The 23,294-nt window shown below is 39.3% G+C and overlaps 2 protein-coding genes across 2 annotated transcripts in view; both read right to left on the bottom strand.

The window, feature by feature from the left end:
• Positions 1-717: 717 nt before the first annotated feature.
• LOC120423870 (nucleoside diphosphate kinase homolog 5-like) lies at positions 718-1,533 on the bottom strand. Its single transcript, XM_039587818.2, has one exon. The coding sequence runs from the start codon at positions 1,486-1,488 to the stop codon at positions 718-720; it is 771 nt and encodes a 256-aa protein (XP_039443752.1). The 5' UTR covers positions 1,489-1,533.
• A 12,385-nt stretch (positions 1,534-13,918) lies between these two features.
• Positions 13,919-23,294, bottom strand: part of LOC120423868 (uncharacterized) — a 37,284-nt gene continuing 27,908 nt past the window's right edge. Inside the window, exons 3-5 of the mRNA XM_039587815.2 lie at positions 20,675-22,824; positions 14,183-14,940; positions 13,919-14,121 (exon numbers count right to left, since the gene is read on the bottom strand). Coding sequence (XP_039443749.1) covers positions 14,074-14,121; positions 14,183-14,940; positions 20,675-22,824 — 2,956 coding nt within the window. The 3' untranslated portion in view covers positions 13,919-14,073. The remainder of the gene's footprint in view (positions 14,122-14,182; positions 14,941-20,674; positions 22,825-23,294) is intronic.

The following is a 23,294-nucleotide window of genomic DNA, read 5'->3' as shown; positions in this document are numbered from 1 at the left end:
TTAGTCCATTTTGGACTTTGTGCCTTGACTAGTGCGCGTCTCCCGTGCATGCTCGGTTTGATCCCAACAGATTTGAAATATATTATGATAGCACAAAATCAGCTATTTGCACACAAAAAAAAACATTCCGGATTTTTCATCATTAATCATTTGAACGTTAACACATTTGAATTTAAATGCAATTTGATGTCATTTTGCAACAAATCCTACGTAAAAACATGATTACGATAACGTTGGTCGTCGGTATGGTTTAATATTATCTCTATTATGATGTAATGATAACTCCATTTAAACTAAAACTTTTGCATTACAACGGCAAAGTGGTGAATTTTGCATTTTAGATGTAAAATTGCACATTTTTTTTACATGAAAGATGTACTCATTCTCAGATGTACACAGCAAAAAAAGTGTAAATTTTTAAGGTGTAATTTTAGAAGGTTGAATATTACCTCTTTTATGATGTAATTTTACCTCAATTTAGACTGAAAATGCGACATTACACCAGAATAAAATTACACATTTTCAGAGGTAAAATTACACATTTTTTCTGACATAAAAGATGTACTTCTTTCCAGATGTAAAATTACCATGAATTTTTTTTCTGTGTAATATTACCAGGATTTTTTTTCTCTGTACGAAAAATTCATTGCACTTAAAAATTCTTTATTCCATTCGAGAATTTCAACATCATACAAAGTCCAATTAACACATTTTATTTCACTCCATTTCGGCGATCGTCGACAACGAGCACGAGCAAAGTCCCTTCGTCCTGTACTCGCTGCACCCGCACTCCGACTGAGCTCCCACGTGGCCGCCCTGGACTTGCGAAATCCCGTCCACCGTGCCGCCACGTTTCGTCCCTCCAACGTTGTACAACGGTTCAGCCGGCGCCGAAACGACCTTCGGCTTGTACGGATTGTTCAGCAGCAGCCAATCCGACAGCCACCGAACCGGTTCCGGTGGTCGTTCCTTAGCTAGCAGAAGCAGGCCTTCCATTAGAATTGGATTCACCATCGCCGCCAGGTAGTCGTGCTGACGCTGCTCACTGAAAATCGGTTCCAACAGCAACGTCGGAAAGAAGAACCGAATTTCAGCGCGAGCCGCTTCCGGATCTTCGCTCGCGTGGACCGCATTCCGCAACTCGTCCCGACTGTCGGCGAACATGGCCCGCAGTGACCCCGGAGCCGCTCTCACAGCCTCCTGGTGCCGTTCCGGACCGACCAGCCACAGCAGCTCGGCGATGGCATCGATCCGGGACACGCACAGCGCCTCGATGGGACCCTCCGTCAGCGCCACGATCAACGCGTGGTAGTTCGGCTCGGTCTGTTTGGACCGGTAAAACTCCGAGGCCTGTTCCGGCGTTAGCCGAACGATCCGCGACTGGACGATGGTGAAGCCGGCCTCGCGGATGCGACGCCCAATGGTGTCGCGGTGCTTCATGCCGTCCGGCTTGACGATGGCCAGCGAGCGCTCGTAGTTGGCGTTCATTTTGGTTGACAGGATGCTCCTAACGTAACGGAACTTCACGGCATACTGCGAGTTTTGGTGCACTTCACCACGTGCAACGCACCACGAATCGGTAGTGAAGTGAAAGTTTATTGCAAACAAAAGCTATAAATTTTATGACTTTCCAAGGTCGGTGGGTTGATTGAATTTAATAATAGATTAGCGATATGAGTAAAGTTCATTTATCGATGTTCTAGATTCTAGATTCGTTTGTTACGAATACGTACCAGTTTGTGCAGATGCTCCTTAGTAACAGAAACTAGTGTAAAAATTAGATAATTTCGCTCCTTTTGAAAAGAATGCCTCTAAATTTTTTTTCAAATTGAAGTCGCCCCTACCCTTAAAATTTTCAGGAGTAATTCAAGGGCAAAAAAGATACTTTTTAGAAAAACTTCAAAGTTTCTAAAGAAAGATGAGATCAGTACCGACTCGGTTATCCAAAGCCACGATTATCCGAAGTTTCGATTATCCAAAGATAAACAACATGTTTTTAATTTTTCTTGTCTTTAATATTAAGTTCGAGTTCTGCGACCCCATTTTGGTAAAACTTGAATGGCGTATTGCCTATTTGATTATCAAGTGCATTTTTTCAATACTTCATCGCAACAATTTTGTTGCGTCAAGTTGGATTTGTAAAATCTGATTTTTTTTTTCTAAGATCATGAATCTAATTAACTTCGGCTCGATTTCTGAAGATGATAACTTCTTGCAAGATAACTTCAGGTCAATTTCTGCAAGATAACTTTAGATCAGTTTTTGTAACATAACTTTCTGCAAAATAACTGCAGGTTCATATTTATGGGACCATCCACAAACCACGTGGACCCTTTTTTGGAAATCTCAACCCCCCCCCCCCCCCTCTCGTGGACATTTGTCCATACAAAAAAAATCTTTTTTGTACGGAGCGTGGACAATCGCCATACACCCCCCCCCCCCCTATAGTGTCCACGTGGTTTATGGATGGTCCCTATAGAAGGGGACTGGGCCATTCGGCAGAAAATTATTCGGCAGAATGACATTCGGCGGAAAGCCGAACGGCAGAAAAACAATCGGCGGAATGGGTCATTCGGCAGAAAAGGTCATTCGGCAGAAAATACGTTTGGCAGAAAAGCTTGTTCGGCAGAAAATCAATTGGCAGAATGTCATTAGGCGGAATGGTACAAATGGCAGAATAACTCGTTAGGCCGAATAAGTCGTTTGGCAGAATGTCATTGAGCGGAATAGTACAAATGGCAGAATAACTCATTGGGCCGAATAAGTCGTTCAGCAGAAAACCATTCGGCAAAAAGCTTTGTTTGGCAGGATCTCTTCTTAGTTGGAAACGTTGAAAAACAATACACAAAACAATAATGAATTAAAAAATCAATTTGTTTACACTCAAAATCAAAGTACAAAAAGATCACATTTTCGCGGTACTTTTGTACACCTTGCTGAGTCCGTCCATCGTTTGTCGTCCGTGCAACCGTACGACGTCAAAATTCAAAATATCAATATTTTTCGACATTGTTAAGCGGTTTTCTAGCGACGACGCACGGTTTTGTTATTCAGGACCATTGTGGTGTGCTGTAATTTCGGTTTTCGAGCTTCAGCATTGTCTTGGCGTTTCTCTATTGCGTGATTTCTACTCGAAACTAGTGGTACGTTCGTTTGAACAGCCAGTGTAGCACTGAGTGCCGCACTCGTTGGTGCCAGTTTTGGTTCAAACGAACATTCTTTTTCAGTGTGCATGGAACTCGCATGAAACTGAAAAAATATCGAGTGCGGCACTAGAGTTTCAGTTCCAAGATGGCGGCGAAACTCGTGCGGAACTAGCGCGAGTTTCTTCAAAGAAACACTTTGACAGCTCTGAGTGCGGCACTCAGTGCGGAACTACTTTTCAAACGAACGTACCATAGGTGTCCACAGGTTTGAAACGGTAAAGGTGAGAACAAGATTATTCGTTTGACGCAGTGGTGGACGCAGCACTTTGGGCCAAAGGAATCAGCATGTGGCGGTTGTTACCTTCTTGAAGCCACTGAAAGAATTTTTGATCTAAATCAAATGTGCTTCAAAATTTATAAAATTTTGTGGCACAGTCATTGACGTCCTACTTGGCAGTCATTGATTAATGACGATTTCCATAACTTTACAAGGAATGGGATAATCGTTACCAAAAGGAATCAGCATGTGCAGCAACTTGTTGAAGGAATTTTGTCAAAATATTGAAAGCGACGCAAAATTTATATCTTTGAACGAAAAATCATGACAATGATGGAAGTCCTCACGTTAAGATAATCCAAACCTCTCTTTACAATTATTTATCGCTGTCGTGCTGTCTTGTCGTACGTCGTATTTGACGTTCCGAGAAAAACGAGTTTTAAAGTTTGATCTTGAATAAACAAAAACGAGAGCACGCAATGTAAACAATAACAATTACGTTTTGTTTGGTTGACCATTATGTGCATTGCCCCGAAGTTTGGCTGAATTTGGTTGCCGGAGTCCCGAAATATAATTGAAAAGGTTTACGGTAGTCGAGCTCGTATCTGTGTCAAACGCTTTCTGACCTGAAATCCCTTTGGCCAATTGGGTCCTAAAATGAAGTTTAAATTTGTGATATTATTGGTCATAACGATAAAGCTTATTTTTCTGAGTACAATGACCCTTTGAACGACCGCAAAGGATTTAAAATGGATTTTTAATTCAATTTTTAAAAAACCCTTGAAAATGATATTATGTATATCGAAAGGTAAAACAAAATTTTCGTTTTAATTGCTACTGGGACTGATAAGCCGAGAACTAAATTTGAGAATTGATCCACCAGTTAAAAAATTAACTTCACGGTCCTTCTTGACAGGAAAGGTCCTACTTGACAGCCCGTTCCAAGGGGACCTTAGTTGATCCATCGAAAAAATGTTTTCTTGTCAATTTTTTTTTGCATTAAAATGAAAAAAAGTGATCACAAATGGTTTTTTATCGTGTTTTTTACAGTTGCTCATAAAAATTTACATAGGGCTTTAGTACCCAATTGTCGCACATACATCAAATTTCAGGCTGTGTCAAGATAGCACGACAAGTTTAAAACTTCTTTCATATGGAAAGTGACAAAAATGGTTTTTATGGAATATCTCAGTATTGAAAACTAATTTTGGGGGTCTGTTTCTATAATGGTACGTTCGTTTGAGGGCTTATTTCGCACTGAGTGCCACACTCAGAGCTGTCAAAGTGTTTGTTTGAATAAACTCGCGCTAGTTCCGCACGAGTTTCACCGCCATCTTGGAACTGAAACTCTAGTGCTTTTCGTTATATTTTTCAGTTTGATGCGAGTTCCACGCACACTGACAAATGACGTTCGATTGAACCAAAACTGGCACCGACGAGTGCGTCACTCAGTGCCGCACCGGCTCTTTAAACATGGCTTTCTACCTAAGGTACTCGCGATTGAGTGTGTAGTAGTGCGGTTGTCAAAATCGTTATCTCTGACCCTCTCACTCCACTGACACTGACATTGTTTATGTTTTGGTTTTCCTGGCACGGTCCATTGTTCGTTTGTTATTGTTTTGGTTTTAGTGGCACGGAGTCATGCACTCACACTGATGTAAAGGAAGATCGCGAGTACCTATGATATACAGCCTTGCTCTTTAAACGAACGTACCATAAGTTTACAATAAACTAGCGCTCCTATTCCGTGTACGTATCGGTTGTTGCGTTTGACACGGAATACGTAATCGATTCGAATTGAATTCCGTTTCAGAATTCCGAATAATTTTCACTTGTACTGCACAAAATTTCAAAATTCTAATGATAATGGCAAACACGACAATGTAGGTTAGGGTAGAGTAGTCGTCAATGAGACACGGGGAACAATGATAAAATGGCTCTCACAAGTAGTAGTTTCAACCAAACAAGCTCATATTTTGAGGAAATGTGTGTCTACACGATACACGTCTGCCATAATAGTGGCTTTGGTTATGGAAGCTCCCTTGAAAAGTTATTCATTAATGTTCGATTCTGGGGTGTAAAAGTAAATTGTGGACAAAAATTAGTTTTTCGCTCATAGGCTGCCATAAACACCAAAACTAACATTTCTCCAGATTTTTTCGACGTTTCATAGGGAATGAGTTGGGCTACAATGTCCTTTCATTTGGTTTGACCAAAATTAAGAATATACCCAGAATCCAGGGCTGCCTCATTGTTCCCCACTCCTTTCAGCCCATGGGTAACAATGAGACACTTTGATTTTTCTTCTTTTCAAAATCTATGTAACTAGGGCGTCCAATTTTCCCGGGTTTTGAATTTCCCGGGAAACGGGAAAAATATTTTTGAAATCCCGGGAATTCCCGGGATTCCGGGAATTTTGAAAACATCAATAAAATCTATGTTTTCAAACTAAAAATCATGGATTTAGCTCAATACTGTTCATTGGTGAAAATCTACTCTTCAATCTGAACAAGAATAGCCGTTTTTAGATAGCTTGAAAGATTAGTTTTTGTTCTTTGTTGTGCTTTGGTTTTTCAATGTATCAAAATATTTAATCCAGTGTGATTCAAATTAAATAAGTCTCTTATAAATACATATTTTTAATTTTTTATATGACATGACCAGAAAAGCTTCAACATTTTTTTTAAAATGTCTAAAACAACAAATAAAAAAACAGCAAATAAAATCATACCAACAAATGTAAAAATCTGTTTCTGTTTTAACCGAAATCAATCAGAAAAATCAAAACATTATGCAAAAAAATAAACTAAAACAACTGTTCTGATTCGATACATTTGTCTTGGTTGCCAAAGATGTTTCATAAAAAAATATTTAAAATTACTTTTTTTCAATTTAAATTCATGAATATAAAAGTGAAGAGAAAATATTTCAAGCGCTAGGCAATTTACGGCAATTTACGGATCTAACAAGTATTCTCTATAAGTAAAATCAATGCTGATATATGCTTAATATTTTATTTTTATTTTTTAATCGTTGTTCATCTATTTCCACAACAAAATCTGAATTTCCAGACCAAAATTTGATATTTTTCACCGATTTCGGGGATTCCCGGTATAAAATATAAAAATCCCGGGATTCGGGAATTCCCGGTTTTGGAAAAATCCCGGGAATTTTGTCCCGGGAATTCCCGGGATGGACGCACTATATGTAACTCTTTCAAAATATTAATTGAAAGTGATTTTTGGCATATTTATTTAGTTTTAACTCCATTTTAAACAAAATATAATGTTTTTTTGGTATAAATATATGGATTTTACAAAATTCTAATACTTTTTGGTATAACTTTTGTAATTAAAGTTTCAAGTTGGTAAAATTGCTTTAAAATAATTAAGGCAAGTTACCTGCAACGGAACAATACAAAAACATGACGTTTTATTAGAAAATAATTGATTTTCGTAGAGTGTTTCATTGTTCCTGCCAAGTGCGTCTATAATGAGACAGTTGAATAACTCGGGCTGTAGACGTAATACCGATGTCATGTTTTGGTCAATGTTGGTACACATTAAAAGAAAGTAAAGTATGTAAAAAAAGTATTTACACCCCTTGGGCACTATGCACATTTTGTGATGAAACATATAAACAATTAAAAGTTTGACAAAAACCTAGTACTACGTTTTGTTTAGAAACTCATGCCGAACATTTTGCTATAAAAAGCTCATGAAAAGATGATTTCTATAAAAAGTTATATAACAAATACTATTACAGAAATAAAAAAAGGTGCATAAAAAGTTTGTACACCTTTCGAAAAATTAACATAAATAAAGTTATTTGTTGACAAATCACCATGATTCCAGTCTCCCAACTCCAAATAGGCATCTTTGACTAATTAAAAAAATAGTTTGGATTGAATATAAAGTTTACTACTTACTTAGTATGAAAGTTTATATAACTCTGGAAATTATATTTAAAACTTATCTAAACTTAATTACCAAAGAATCAAAATATTACCATAGAATTGCTAAATAAACATTCTGGAGTGGGTATAACACCGTTTTGTGGGTATTTGTATCGATAGAATAGATTTTTCGTTGGAATTTCGTTTAAACCCAGAATTTCGTCGTCGGAAAATCCGCCGACATCCGAACAGGTCCACTGTTCACAAGCCAATCTATGTGGCATCGGAAAGGGCATACAATTTCCGATCTTTTGATACCCATACATCTAGGTTTTCTATAAAACCCACGTTTTTAAATACTTAGGCAAAAACGTTGTTATGGTTTCGTTTGAGCAATCTGCCAAAAATGTATGGACTTTCGTAATTTTTGTTCTCGTGGATCAAACTGGGCAAAAAGCCCAGGTATTTTAAAACGTGGGTTTTTTAGAAAACCTAGATGTATGGCTATCAAAATATCGGAAATTGTATGCCCTTTTAAAGATTTGTCTGGTCACGCCTTCCGTCGTATAAGCTCAGTCCAGGTTGTCTCACTGGGTCCTGTCTCGATAAAGTTGCTGGTAGGAAGTTAGACAAAAATGACTTTGTCTGCCAAATATTATTCTGCCTTATGATATATTCTGCTTAATGATCTTTTCTGCCATTTGTTTGTCTGCCTTCTGTACTTTTCTGCCATATGAACCTTTCTGCCTTATGTGCTTTTCTGCTTATCGACGTTCCGTCGAATGACCCTGTCTGCCATTTGACCTTTTCTGCCGAACATTTTTCTGCCATTCGTACTTTTCCGCCGAATGTACTTTCTGCCGAATGTTTGTCTGCCGAATGACCTTTTCTGCCTTTTGGTTGTCTGCCGAACGTCATTCCGCCGACCGTCATTCTGCCGAATGGCCCAGTCCCCTATAGAAGTACACATCAATTACACATTAACATCAGGCTGCAAGATAACTTCATTCTTGGGAATTATAGTTAACCAAAAAAATTCATTATTATATTTAAACAAAATCAATTCCGATTTAAAAAAAAACATATCTTACTTCTACTGGTGTCATAGAACTATACTGCAAGATAACTTCATGTTCATTAAATTCATTTAAACAAAGTTAAATTTGTGCAAAAATTTCATCTTGCAAGATTATTTTAGCTGTTTTCATATAACCAGGCTTATCTTGCAAGATAAGATTTTGGAACGGAATTATGTTTATTTATGTTTATTTTATTTAATGACAACTTTTGATCAATTATTATGACCATAACTGAAGTTTTCTTGCAAGACAAGATTTTTAGAAAGGAATTAATTTTATATAAATTTATTAATAAAATTCTACTACAGACCAGACACGATTATCCGTAGGCCTCGGAGAAATTTCACTTCGAATAATCAAATTTTCGGATAGTCGAATCACGAAAAATATTCTTTCGCTGTCTTTTTTTTTATTGTAGAGCTCAAGTATGACCCCTAAACGACGCAAGAGTAATTTTGAATTTGTTAGCTTTAAGCTTTGGCCAAAATGGCGAAAAATTGAACTACACTCAACCCTCGGTGGTTGGTCACTTTTTCGTTTGACACTTTTTTAGTTTGTACCCCGTGGGTTGGTCAAAGTCAAACTACAAAGTGACGAACTGTCACTTTTACACGGCGCTCACGCTCACTATCAAAACAAACGTTTGGTAGTGTGTGTGAACTCCGTGAAAAAGGGGTGTCAAACTAGAAAGTAACTCCGTTCGTTTGACAACAGTTGGTGTCAAACCATCGGGGTTTGAGTGTATTGAAAAAATGAATTTAGTTATGTAATAAGCAATCAATTAGCTCCCCTCCCACTAACATTTACACACAAGATCCTCTGTAATTATTAAGTCAAATGTAATTACAAAAGCCGACTCGGTCCTAACCAGGTCCCAGCACCGAAAAGGACCTATTAAAAATAATTTTATGGAAAAAAAGCAATCAATTATTCAAATTTTACTAAAGTGGGGTCGCAGTAGGTTGTTAAAAACAAAAAAAATACGAAAAAAAATATTGTTGTTTGTGGTTTGATTATCCGAAGTCCCATAAAAACCTTTGGATAATTGAAATTTCGGATAGTCGCATCGGATAATCGATTCTGGACTGTATTAATTACTTTGACCAATCTGAAGTTTTCTTGTAATCTGGTTCTATGAATCCAAAATAAGTTATCTTGCAAGATAGAAGTTTTAGAATGCAATTAATTTTAAATTTGTTTAAGGCCGATGCCAATATTTTTCAATGTATTTGTCCCTCGGCTCTAGCCGAGGTCGACGAAGGGAAAAAAATAATATAAAAATGGAAATTACAAGCAAGTTTTTAAGTTTTAACGTTTTTTTTACGGAAAAAACACTATTTGCGAAACTAGCTAAACTAAACTAGCTCAAACAAGTTTAAAACAATGAATGATAAACGCAGCATAATGCATTTTTAAATCAATATTATTTTTACCCCCTGATTTTGGACATTTTTTAAAAAGGGGGGGGGGCAAATTGTTCGAAAAATATTTGAAACAGTCAATTTTTAATAAATCCATTTACTAAAACTGAATTTATCATAAAACCTCGTTCTGTCCAACCAGCAGAAGTTGTCTTGCAAGATAGAATTTTTGATACAGAATTTAATTTGGTTTTTTGTGAAAATTTTCAATATTTTTTTACCAAAATTTAAGTTACCTTAAAAAGTGTCTTTATACTGAAAACCTGAACTTAAATAAACTACTGTCAAGACAACCTTTTTTCAATGAATTAACTATGGTCCCCTTGGAAAGAGCTCTCATACAACGATGCCAGATTATTTTATGGGAAATCTGTATCATGTCGAATTGAAGCAATAGAAGACATTTTTAAATTTGAAACAGCAGATTTAAGTTTTTTAATTATATAAATGCATAACTCAATTACTAAATTGTAGAAATTTTTAAATAAAATAATTTTAAAAAATCTGTACATACAGGTTTTTGTGATTTTTGAGATCGAAAAATCTATCAAATACAGATTTATTTGTATATCTGGCATGGCTGGCTGTCAAGTAGGACCCTATCTGTCAAGAGGGACCGCGAGGTTAATTTCAAAATTGATTTAAAAAACCATTTTTAAAAAATATATAAAAATTTCAATAACAAGCCATAGTCTCGACATTTGATTGCAAGAGCATGAGCATGAGCATGAGAGACCACCCATGGTTGTCCTTCTCCGTTGCTGAACAGGACCGTAATATCCTATCAATACAATCGACCATACGCTTAAACGATCAAATGATGTTTCCCTTATCAACAGCATGCATGAATGCGCTGAAAAGATAAAACATCACGATCATCAAAACTGGAGCCGGTGCGAAAAGGAAACAGTCGTTGGCCACCAACGGCGCCCGCCATGTCAGTTTGTAGATCTCGAGGGGATGGGACGGGAATGTTAGTTAGCACAGGCTGCTACCAAGGGTGGGTTCTATACGATATCCACACCCCCGCGTGTGCCGGAAAACTACTTCTACTTGGGATTTTGTTAGTGGGAAAGGGTAATGGCCAGGATTCATCATAGAGGATGATGATGTGGCCCAATAATCAATGAAATTATTATTTATTATGTATTAAGTATTCTCAAGGCAAACAATCGGATGATGCGGATGAGACCATTCCCGGTTATTTGGTGTTGAGTTTAGCATAAATGATTCAATCTTAGACAGCCGGCTGTGGAAAGATAGAATCAAAATTATGTGTAATTAAAAGGTGAAATATTATACTCAGCGTAACATATTTAAGTAGAGTTGACTTGAGACGATTTATACTTTTAAATAATTATAAGATGAGCGACCAATCAATTACACAGTCCAACAAGATTTTGTCTCTGAGACGAGAATATGTGTTCCTAGTAGATTTTTGCCTGCTGAATCCGATTCCGGGTCCAGAATTGCTCCAAATGGTCCCAATTTTGAGATACACCCGTTTGAAATGTTAGTTTAGGCCAAAATTAGCTACTTTGTCGACTATTTTACAAAAGAACTATTGAATAATCAAATAAACCAATACATGTATCTTAAAGTTCACGTTTTCCCCTTTCTGAAACACCCCTGGTTTTTAAAATTTGATTGTTTCTACGCATATTTATAGCCATTTTAAAATTATATTTTCAGTTGGTTCTCATTCAAGTTTTTCCAACTTGCATGCAAGTCAAATTCTAATTTTAAAATGGCTATAAATATGCGTAGAAACAATCAAATTTTGAAAACCAGGGGTGTTTCAGAAAGGGGAGAACGTGAACTTTAAGATACATGTATTGGTTTATTTGTTTATTCAATAGTTCTTTTGTAAAATAGTCGACAAAGTAGCTAATTTTGGCCTAAACTAACATTTCAAACGGGTGTATCTGAAAATTGGGACCATTTGGAGCAATTCTGGACCCGGATTCGGATTCAGCAGGCAAAAATCTACTAGGAACACATATTCTCGTCTCAGAGACAAGAAACATTTGATTTTTTGTTGAACTGTGTTATTGATGAGTTATGATGATATCTGAAGGACTTGAACGCGTTGGAACAATATTTTTCACCGTGCTTTACGAGCTATAAAGCTAAAAGGTAATTTCGGGACGACAAACGACGTGAAAAAAACATGCGACCCGACGGACAGGCATCGCAAAACGGACTCTTTTTGTGGAATTAACAGGTTATTTGAAACAAAACCACATCGACGAAATCAACCGGCGGCGTGATTTTATCACTCTAAGCCTGAAATAAGACGCAAAACTCACGATCAATCCTGCAAAGCTACCGCTTGGCCCGGTTACGCGTAATCGATTCGATTCAGCCTTAGACAGCCGGCTGTGAAAAACCTGAATCACCGTTAAAAATTTGCAAAATTTTAGAGCAAACATTGCATTTGAACGATCGCGAACCGAATCGAAACAACCGAAAGCTAGAATTAAACCGAAATTTATAAAACTGTTTAAATCTAAACTCATTCATGTTAGCTGAAAAAATAATAATTTTTAAATGAAAACAAAAATAAACGGATACATTCACACGAACATTCTCAATTAAGCCGAAACATTCTAAAACATTGGTAATTTCAACATACTACGAAAAACCGTTCGTAAATTTGTCAGCACCCAAAACATGGCACCGCTCCCCTAATCAAAAGTCATCTAGATAAGTTGTTTCGGCTCAATTTCATTCTCTCACCTACACACGCATACTCATTCACATCTTAAAAAAATGTTCTTATTGGAACTTGCTCACCCGCTTCTGCCTGCTGCTGCTTCAATCGTCGACCCGGCCGCAAGTCTGCCGTCCGGGCGGAACAAAGACATGGATCCAGCCGTCTGGAGCACTCCCGCGTTGAATCCTCTTCCACGACAAATCAGTCCTTTTTTCGCCAATTTTCGGACACACAGAAACATGTTTCCAAGGCATCACGAACATCATTCGCTACTCTCTTTCTCTCTCTCATGCAGTCGGCGCTAGACGCCAAACTCTCTACACACTAAAACCAGTCGGACCAAACCCGTCACACACACAGTCTCGACATTTGATTGCAAGAAACTTTAAAAACAAAAAAAAAACCAAAATTACCGAAGGAACAATGAATGCAAAAATCAAGTGTAACAAATAAAAAAAAGTTTTAAGTTTTTTTGTGAAATTTCAGGTTTTAACTACTGGAAACATGATAAATATGCCTTGGACACAAATCTTAGACATTTTAATTTTATATTTTATAAAGAAAATATATTGCATTGGTGGTCCCCTCGGCATTTTTTGTTCAGCCCAGTTAGCGAGCAGCATTCGGTAACTTAGCAACGTACTCAGCCCAGTTACCGAACAAGTACCAAAGAGTATTCCCTTCTCTCTGCAAGTACTGTACACAAAATTGTTTTTTGGGGCCAGATTTTCAGTTCAATTTTTTTTATTACAGGGAGTTCACTTTAACTACGAAAATTGACAGCAACTGCCTTTAACATTCGGCAAATGCTATTCAAATTATTAATATTAGTTCGTCTGCTGAAAAATTGTATTGACAAATATAAAACTTATTTCATTACCAGCGGTACTTGGATGGAATTAGGACCGAATCCTTGACCGAATCATTAACATTGGGGAATTTCCCCTGATTTTGAAAAATTACCGTTGAACTTACCTTGTTTCAGATCTGAATAAAATAATCGGAATAATCAAACAAACCAATCAACCCGAAACATTCCAACATTCTTTCAGTGCAGTGATATTTTCCCAAAACAGTAAACAGCAAGAATAATTCCCAATCGATCAAATCTAGGTTTTCATTAAAATTTATTTTGTTCTTTTTACAAAAACAGATTTCACAGATATACAGAATGATTTTTTCAACAGCCTAATTTCAAAGAGTCTAGTGCAGATATTTCACTCGCCGCGTTTTGTTTTTGGGTTTGCCTCATCGACACTCATTTTTCTTCAGTTTGATATGAATCCGTGAGAGAGACTAAAGAGCTGTATTTTTTTTATTTTGTGGGACGCATTGTTTTGCTGCGTGTGCCAGCAAACGGCGAAAGATAGAAAGAAAGTGTGTGATGATTCTAATCAGACACGGAGAATCGCCTTACAATCAAACTATTATAGCACTTCTTGGTATCGTTTACGTTTCTTTTTTTTTTGCAGATGCTTAAATACTAAACCACTTTTCACAACATTCCAGCTTATTTTGACTATTGTCGATCATCGCGCTCTACTCCTGCCACTTGCCGAGCTTCTTCTCCGAGCAGAACTTGCTGGCCTGAAATTAAAATCAAGAAATTAGTTTTAAGAAGTTGGAACTCACAAGTCAACACACTCACATTACACTTCTGGGCGTTCTCCTCGCTCGAGCACCAGTGCGCCGGTCCCCAGGTGCACTCCTTGGCGCCGACCTGGTACGCATGCTTCTTCTCCGCGTGGTCCACCTCGGCGACCTCGTCCTCAAATCGCACATATCCGGACGGGCTGCTGCACATGCCCATGTTCACGCACACCTGCTCGCGCTCGACAAAGTTCTCCAGCTGGCGCACCATGCTGATGCCGTACACCTTGACCATCTTGACGCACTTTTCGTAGTACCGCGCCGGCACCGTGTTGCAGATCTTCTCCACGTCCTGCACGATGTCGTAGTCGACCTTCTTGTTGCCGAGGATCTCCTCCACAGTCTTGATCGCGCCCTGACACACGGCGCACTCGATAATCTCCAGACTGCTCTCCTCCAGCCGCTGCAGCTGCTGCTCGCACAGTGCCAACCGCGTGCAGATCTCCTTCGGCGGCAGCGTCGCCAGGAACTTGATGATGAACTGGCCGTACTGGTCGATCAGCTTGTCGCACTGCTTCGTGACGGTGTTCGGCAGCTTCGAGCACACACTTCGCACCGCGTTCTCAATGTCCGCTTCGGTTTTCTTGTCCGCCAGCTCCGACTCCAGCTTGACCATCACAAACTCGCAGATGGCGCACTGCGGCGGCTGGTTGGTGGTTTCGGCGGCGGAGACCTCCACCGGGGAGATGAGCTCCTTCGGGGGTTCGGCGACGGCCGGTTCAACGACGTAGTCCAGCAGCGCTTCGTCGACTTCCACTGGAAGAAGGGAGAGGGGGAGAAGAATTGTTTTCAAAATTATTGCAACGAATCACTTGTGCGACAAACTTTACGTAGTAGGCCTGGCCGTTGAGGTGCAACTGTTAAGCATGACGTTTGTATCAATTCGCAATTTCGCAATTTTCAGTGTAAGAACGGGCCTTGACCGATCTTATGCACCAGGTTCCCGACGAACACGCACTGCCCTTACACCTACATCTCACCCTTGCTCTGAGTCAGTACGAGCAGCACGCTAGAACACGCTTTGAGTGTTCGTGCCAGGCATGCACACCTTCTTTTCCGGTTACGCATTTTAACTCGGCCGGGGGTGGTACATTACGTAGGGTTTGATGTAAGTATAAGCGCCTAACCATTTATAGTGTGCCTATCAACTATCATCAACGCAAAAACTGTTTTATTTTTAGTTTGAATTCAAAAACTAATTGTTATTTACTGTGTATTGTTTTCTCCTGAAATCTTCCCTAATGTTGAATCGTGTTTATCTGTTGCTATTTCTTTTGTCGCGGTGTTTTGTTACAATATTTTGGTCCTAAGCATTTTAAAAATGTTTTTCAAAAGTACAATAGTAATATTTGTGTTAATCCTTTAAACATTCCATAAATTGAGTAAGGGCTCGAACCTCACTTGCTTAAGAAAAAGGTGAAGTTTCAAAACAATGGACAGTGAAGGAAATAAACTATGTAAAGAATCAATAGTAAAAGAAAGATAGTAATTTATGAAGTAGATAAAGAAATTAACAAACAAGCTTAGATTGTATTGAGGGCAATGTACAGGGAAGATGAGAAATTATTCAAATAGATAAATAAAGAAAAGAAAAGGCACATGATACACAAAACAAAATTGACATCGCTGCCAAATTAAGGGAAAGCAGACAGTTAGTTACAGCAGCATCAATTGGTAAAATAGAGTGGAAAAGTGTTGAGAAATAAGAGAATCAAATAAGTAAAATCGAAATCAAATGAAGGATAGTAATCAGAAGCCGATTTAGAAAATTAGTGAAACAAAATAAACAGAAGATAGCTGTTAGCTGAAATGGAAAGTAGAGAAACCCCGTTCTGCGATGCTCAGGTACATCCACATCAGTTGACTCAACATACTGCGAATCAAAACAATACCGTCTACAATCACAAATTACTTCCCTTTCCCACTTTGACGCGCCCCTTTCTTCTAGCCGTCTCTACTCTGACCCTCGCTGGTCAAAGGTTTACGAGTCGTTTCCACAGGCCACCAGCTAGGTTACACCTTGTCATCATGATGACTAAACCAAGCCAACGTGGAGGTAAGAAAATAGGACACTTGCAAGGAACCAGAGCCATGCTGTTTTGTCCAAACAGCACTACGGATGTAGTTGGGCTCCTTCCGGGATGTTCCTTGCCTAGGTGTGTCAACCGACGAGTATCATCAGTATCATGCACCCTTGGCCTGCAAGCATGACGTTTGTATCAATAATGTTAATCGAAAACAGCTGTCAGAAGAAAAACATCGCTGCGCGAGCACTGTCTCTTTTGCCAATCAACTGCATCATGTCCTATCCTCATTCCACAACACCGAAAATAATCTCCTTCAAACCCTCATCAATTGATTTATTATCTGGCCCCGAGGAAGAGACTAAAACAAATGCATTTTTTCCGATTGAGTCGGTTGAAGCAGGCGGTTTTTGACTGTCATTTATTACTGTAAATCAGTCTAGTAAATCATAGCAAGCTAGTCCCTTGATCCAAGGAAGAGAATATTAGTTGACATTAAGACTGTGTCAATTCATAACCAAACCACGTCACCAATGCAAACAAAAACGGATGCAAACTTGAAGGTTACTTTCCGGATGACTCCGGTTCTTCAAGTTGCGCAGAAAACTAATGTCCGTTGAAAATCTGCCACATCCAAGAATATCTGTGAAATTGCCGTGAACATTGATGAGCACAATCCAAAGTCTGACCCGGACTCGAAACAAAGCAATAAAATGTAAGCCGTGTCGACAAAAATACATCTAGAAGAATACGTAACATGTGCTCTTGGATGAACCTGAGATCAACAACCGAATCAAAAAAGACAAAATCGGACTAAACTATTTGCTTAAGCAAGCAGAAGGGCAGCACATCCAGCATGCAACAAGGTATACTTCCCTAATATTATCAAATGAACGCAATTGTCGACGGTTCTACCCAAGGTATTCAGCTGATGAGTTTTAGAAACTGACCACTGCTTCTTTGACTACGTCCGGAATAGAAGAATGCTTATTGTTCAGTACAGATTTTGTTTTCCAGCTGGATTGAAAACAACACTTTGATTGCTTCTATCTTGAAAAATTAAACTCATTTTATCCACAAGGTTATTTATATTATTTTGAAATTTAACCTACTGGTTGGTGTCTCTGCTAAAAATTCTCATAAATTGGCTAGATTTCAATTTTTCAATTTGCAAATCTACTAACAGTATTTTCAATTTCTCGAGTCAAGTTTAGTTTGCATAACAAGCAAAAACACCATCCATTAATTTGATTCAGTATTCAGCAAAGACATGAACCAACCCAAGTAGTTTTCGTAGAGATTTTGAATTTTTTTCTGTCGACTCCACTTCGACAGCTTCGATGCCGAACTCTACAACTACGACTCAGGCGACTACGAACCAGAGTTTTCAATAAAGATCTGAAAAAAAGAATCCGAATAGACGACTCAAAGCAAGCTTTTGGAACTGCAGTCCGGTCGGGTAAATCGGCAGTAGATCGTTCTGCAACAATTATTGGTAAAATTACAAATTTAAAAACAAATATTCGGCATATTCTTTAATGGCAGAAGAGGAATATCAGCAGAAAGGAAATCCAATCAGTCTAATAAATAATCTGCAGAATTGAAGCGGAAACCAATGCAAAGAATTCTAAAACGGCAGTACATATCTATCAGCAGAAAACGTAAATAGGCAAACACAAATATTCGGTACAATTTTTAAAATCAGTTACGGCAGATTTTTGGAAGGCAGAACAGGCAGAATGATTGAAAGGCAAAAATCTAAACAACCAAAAACTCATCCGGCTTGAAAGTTAAATGACAGAAATAAGCAGAAGTTGCGATGTTAACTGTAAATGTATTAAATAAGTTTGGGAGGAAAACAACACCAGGTAGTTCGACAGAAAAGTTCTATAGGCAGAAAGAACTATCAGGCAGAAAGATTTAAAGGCATAACCTTTAAAGGCAACAACAAAAATCTGGTCGAAAAAGCGAAAGTTTCAGGCTGAATTGCTACTGGAAAACATGTATTCGGTAATATATTAAAATGCAAAAAAAAAGTATTTGTATTAAACATTTGATACAACTTTCAAAGGCAGATTGGTAAAAAGGCAGAATGGTCCATTAGCCAGAAGAATTAACTGGCAATAAATTGTATGGGTTTAAAAAACAGCAAAGTTCTAACGGCAGAAAAAAAAGGAGAACGATAAAAAAAAACTTTTATAGACAGAAACAAAAATATCAAACCTAGAGTTGAACGGCAAAAAATTTCTTTGACAGACAAATGTGAAAGCAGAAGTTGCAGGATTAATTTCAAGTGGTAAACACGAGTATTCGACAAATATTTAAAAAGTAGACAAAATGATCGGCATAATTACCGGCAAATGAAAAATCCGATCAAAACTTGAACGGTAGAAGAGTTCAAAAGCAAATGGAAATGATTAAAACAAGTATTCGGCAGAATTTTGAAAATATATACTGCCGCTCTAATCGAGTCCGTCCCAAATGTAAAAACAGCAAGGCGAGAAAAACGCATGTCAAATTTGTCCCATAAGGCTACGTATTAGAATTTCGCGAAAAAGTGGATTTTCTCCAGTTTTCTAGATCAAAGTACTAAATTTTATTGGTTTTTTCTGATAGTTTGAATGATTTCGAACCAAACCGCATCATTACCTCAAAATTAACGAAATTACATATGGGACGGACAAGCTTCGAGCGGCAGTATAACGGCAGAATATAACTATTTATCAGAATTTTAAAAGGCAGAAAAGTCTATCAGCCGAAAGACAACAATGGCAGTAAATTTCATGGTAACATTTCAAATGGTTATTGATAAACAATTCAAATGATAGAAAAATGTTATAGGCATAATGACTAAAAGAGATCAACAGAAACAATTTTTCCGGCCTTCGAATTAAACGGCAGAAAAGTACAAAGGCAGAAAAATCGGAAGCAGAAATTATGGGGTTGGTTTCAAATAAATAATTTAATGGTACAATTTTAAGTGGGTAATTTTTTTTTAACTTAAAATAAATATTTGGCGGAAAATATCTCTTGGCAGAAAGTAACATCAGGCAGAATGATTGAAAGACATAACTTTCATCGTCATACAAACTTATTTGGCAGACAAATATGACAGCAGAAGGGGCAGGGTTAATTTTAAGTGGTAAAAACGAGTATTCGGCAGATTTTTTGCAAGGCAGAAAAAATGTACTGGCAGAATGAAACTACAGGTATCAAAAGTTATATCGACAGAAAGAACCCCTAGGCAGAATATTTAAACGGCATAAACTTTATCGCAAAATAAATCTGGTCGAAAAGGCAGAAGTTTTTTGAAAGCCCGATAAAGTATATCATCGGCAGAATATAAATCCGGAAACAACAAACAAACTTATCTGTCCGAAAAAGAAAAAGCGAACGGTAGAAAAGTTCAATGAAAAATCCAAAAGCAGAAGTTTCAAATGAACAAAACAACTAGTATTCGGCCGATTTTAAGGAGGCAGAGAAAAATATATCGGCATGATATTTATATTTATTAGAATTTAAAAAGGCTATCAGCAGAAATATAGAACTAGCAGTAAATTTAATGGTAGGACTTCATTTAAATGATAGTCACAATTATTCAGCAGAATTTTTAAATGCAGAATGATTAAATTGAAAAAAAAATCATTAAGTTACAGGGTTAATTTTAAATGGAAAAAAAGTATTCGGCATTTTTAAAAAGGAAGAAAAATGTATCGGCAGAATGAATCAAACACCAAAAATAAGTATTCAACCATTCAACAAGCGGCAGAAAAATTGAATCGGCAGAATATTAATACTTTTTAGAATTATTAAAGGCTATAAGCAGAAAAAAGCACAAATATTCGGTTGAATGAAAAATTTAATAGCAGAAGTTTTAAGGGGGCAGAAAAATTAAATCAGCAGGCTATTAATATTTGTTAGATTTTTAAAAGGTAATCAGCAAAAATATAACATAGGCAGTATATTTTATGATAGGACTTCAATTGATAGTCACAGTTTTTCGGCAGAACAACACAGGCAGAAATATTAAATCGACAAAATCATCAAGTTGCAGGGTTAATTTTAAATGAATTAAAAAAGTATTCGGCATTTTTTGAAAGGCTGAAACGTAGAATCAGATAATAAAAAAATAGAAGATTTTTAAAAGGCAGAAAAATGTAATTGGCAGAATATTAATATTTTTTAGAATTATTAAAGCACAAATATTCGGCTGAATTTCCAAAAAGGCAGATAAGTTCTTCTGACCGAAATAACAGGCAGGATCCTTAAATGGCATAAACTTGAATCGATTTTTTTCAAATCGCAGATTTAATTTCTGATTTAAAAAAATAAGCATTCGGCAGAATTTCAAATCATGGAAACAAATTTTCAGCAGAATTGTTAAACTTTTAGCTGGGACGCCAACCATCCGACTCATTTAGCATTACAAGGACTCAAACCAAACAACTCATTTAATGTCTACTCACACTCATCGACCTCCTTCGCGAGGCAGAACCCAAGCGTCCGGCAGATCTCCTTCGGCGACAGCTGCTTCATCAGCAGGTCCACAATCTGGTCCGCGTGCTGGTCAATGTACCGCTCGCACTTGGTCTTGTACTTGCGCAGCCGGTCGCAGGCGTGCTCGAGTGCCTCCTTGATCTGCTCCTTGCTCTTCTTGTTCTGGATGCGCTTCTCCACCTCCTTGACCATCTCCTCGCACACGAGACACTCGGGCGAGCTGACGGTGGCCTGGTGGTCGACGGCGATCTGCCCGTTCACGGTGATGTCGGCGATTTCGTTCGTTTCGATGTCGTACGAGGGCCGGCGGAGGGTTTGTTGGCGGTTGTCGCGGTCGAACTCCATGTTGAGGAGGCTGAGGTCCGGGCGTTGGTCGACGCAGAGCTTCAGGTAGACGCAGATTTCCTGCGGGGTGAAGTCGGAGACGAGCATTTCGATGAGTTCGGCGGAGTACGTTTCGACAAAGTCGGTGCACTCGAGCTTGAGCTTTGAGGAGAGGTGCGAGCAGAGTTTGTCCAGGGCTTGCTTGACGTTCTCCTTGGTGCGGTCGTTCTTGATGGACTCCTCGAGCTGGGACACGGCGAACAGGCAGAGCGGGCAGGTGGGTTTGTCCTGGCCGGCGTTGGCGTCGATCGTCACATCAATCGGGGCCGGGGCGAAGATTTCGATGTCGTCGTTGGAGGCCGGGCACATGCGGAGTTGGGGACAGACTTGGCGGGGGTCCATCGATTGGATCAGGAGAGCGATGACGGCATCGCCGTACAGGTCTACGAAGGTGTGGCACTCTCCGCGGATGGCCTTGGGCAGCTTCTCGCAGGTATTTCCGACGACGTTCTTGATTTCGTCTTCGTTGCCCGGTTCGCTGAGCGCCTCCTGGACAAAGTGCATGAAGTACTCGCACAGCGCACAGAACTGACCGTTCTCAACGAGGTGCAGCGAAGCCGGCGCTCCCATCAAGCGATCGATTGGCAGCTGAGCCTGTTGAACTTCGACGGCAGACAGCTTGGCTTCGCCCTCTCCGGTAAGGAGCTTGCGCGGCGGCTTGTTCTCGCCAACCTTGACGGCGACCTTCACCGGAACAATCGGCATTATCGGACCATCCAGCGCAGAAGCTCCCAGTCCCTTCGGACAAACCCCGATCATGAAGCAAGCCGCATTGCTGTCCAAGTTGTGCACCAGCGTGCCGTAGATCTCCTCGTAGTACTGATCAACCAGGCTCAAGCACTCGGAAGCGAACGTCTTGGTCTGCTTGCAGAGTCCCTCCAACACTTCCTTGAACTCCAGCTCGGTCGTGTTCGCCACCAGCACGTCCCTCAGGTGATCCACCAGCTGCTCGCACAGCTTGCACGGAATATCATCCCCGAACTGCTGCTGATCTTCACCGTTCACGTTGATCACACCGACTCCACCCATCGGACGAACCTCGATCTCCTCGCTGCTCTTCTCCTCCTCATGCTGATGATACATTCCAGCGCACGCCCCCGTCATGTGACACACATTCTTCCCGGTCAGCTCCTTCTCCAGATGTTCGTAAATCTCGCTAAAGTACGTCAACACCACGCTCGAACACCCGTCCGAGAACGATCCCATCTGGCCGCAGAACCGCAAAAATCCCTCCAACACCTGATCGCGATCGCTCGCGTGGAACCGGTCCGAAATCAACCCCGCAATCCGGTTACATTTGCCACAGCAAAATTCCTCCTCCCGCTTCTCAATCGCCACCTCCGTCATCGGCTCCTCCAAATCATCCTTGTCCTTCGGCTTCACCGCCGGCATCTCCTCCAACATCCGATCGATCGCAGCATTATTACACAACCCCGCAACGCTGCACACCACGTTCGGGTTCATCTGCGAAGCCAACGCCTCGACCAGCTCCGGGATGAAATCGTCCGCCAACTTTCTACACTCTTTCTTGACCACCTTGATCGGAATCAGGTTGCACGAGCCCTCGAACACGGCCTTCAGATCCGCCTGGGTTTCGTTGCTCTCGAGCTGGTCCCGGGCCTGCTTGACCATGTCCAGACAGATGTTGCAGATTTCGTCGTTGTCCACCGGGTACTTTTGGCGCTCCCACACCGTCTGGATGCAGTGCGTGACGGCGCCGCAGCCCTTGGCGTTTCTGGAAGGAGAGAGGGAGAGAGAAAGCAGAGGAATGTTAGAATTGCGATAAAATATTACACATTTTAAGAAAACAATTTTCAGCTTTGCAAAACAGATAAAAGCAATCATAACCTTAAATATCATAGAATCAAGACAGTGAGCAAGAGAGCAACTCTCATTAATCTATAACTCTCTTTCGCTCCTTCTACTTTGCTCTCAATTGCTCCAGTCCAGATTTTTTTTTTTTTTTTTTTGAAAAAGGACCAATAAACTAATGTCTTTCATATGTTTATAGGACTTTATAAAAAAAAAACATTAGAAGTTAACTCTTGTACTGGAGCAAACAAGAGAAAATCAGGAAAAAAACAGAAGAGGAAGTGGGAGTTGCTATCTTGCTTACTGTCTTGCAGTTTCTAGTGAAATTACCTGTACTTTCTTTCACCGAAAAACATTGAAAATTTAATTTGTTTTATAGAAATAATCAAAAAA

This window comes from Culex pipiens, chromosome 1 (genome assembly GCF_016801865.2).
Source record: "Culex pipiens pallens isolate TS chromosome 1, TS_CPP_V2, whole genome shotgun sequence".
Classification (NCBI taxonomy): Eukaryota; Metazoa; Arthropoda; class Insecta; order Diptera; family Culicidae; genus Culex; species Culex pipiens.
The sequence above is the reverse complement of the archived record's forward strand: the minus strand, read 5'-3'. Positions and strand labels throughout refer to the sequence as shown.

Coding starts and splice junctions, on each gene's coding strand:
- LOC120423870 (XM_039587818.2), bottom strand. CDS start 1,488: ATGAACGCCAACTACGAGCGCTCGCTGGCCATCGTCAAGCCGGACGGC.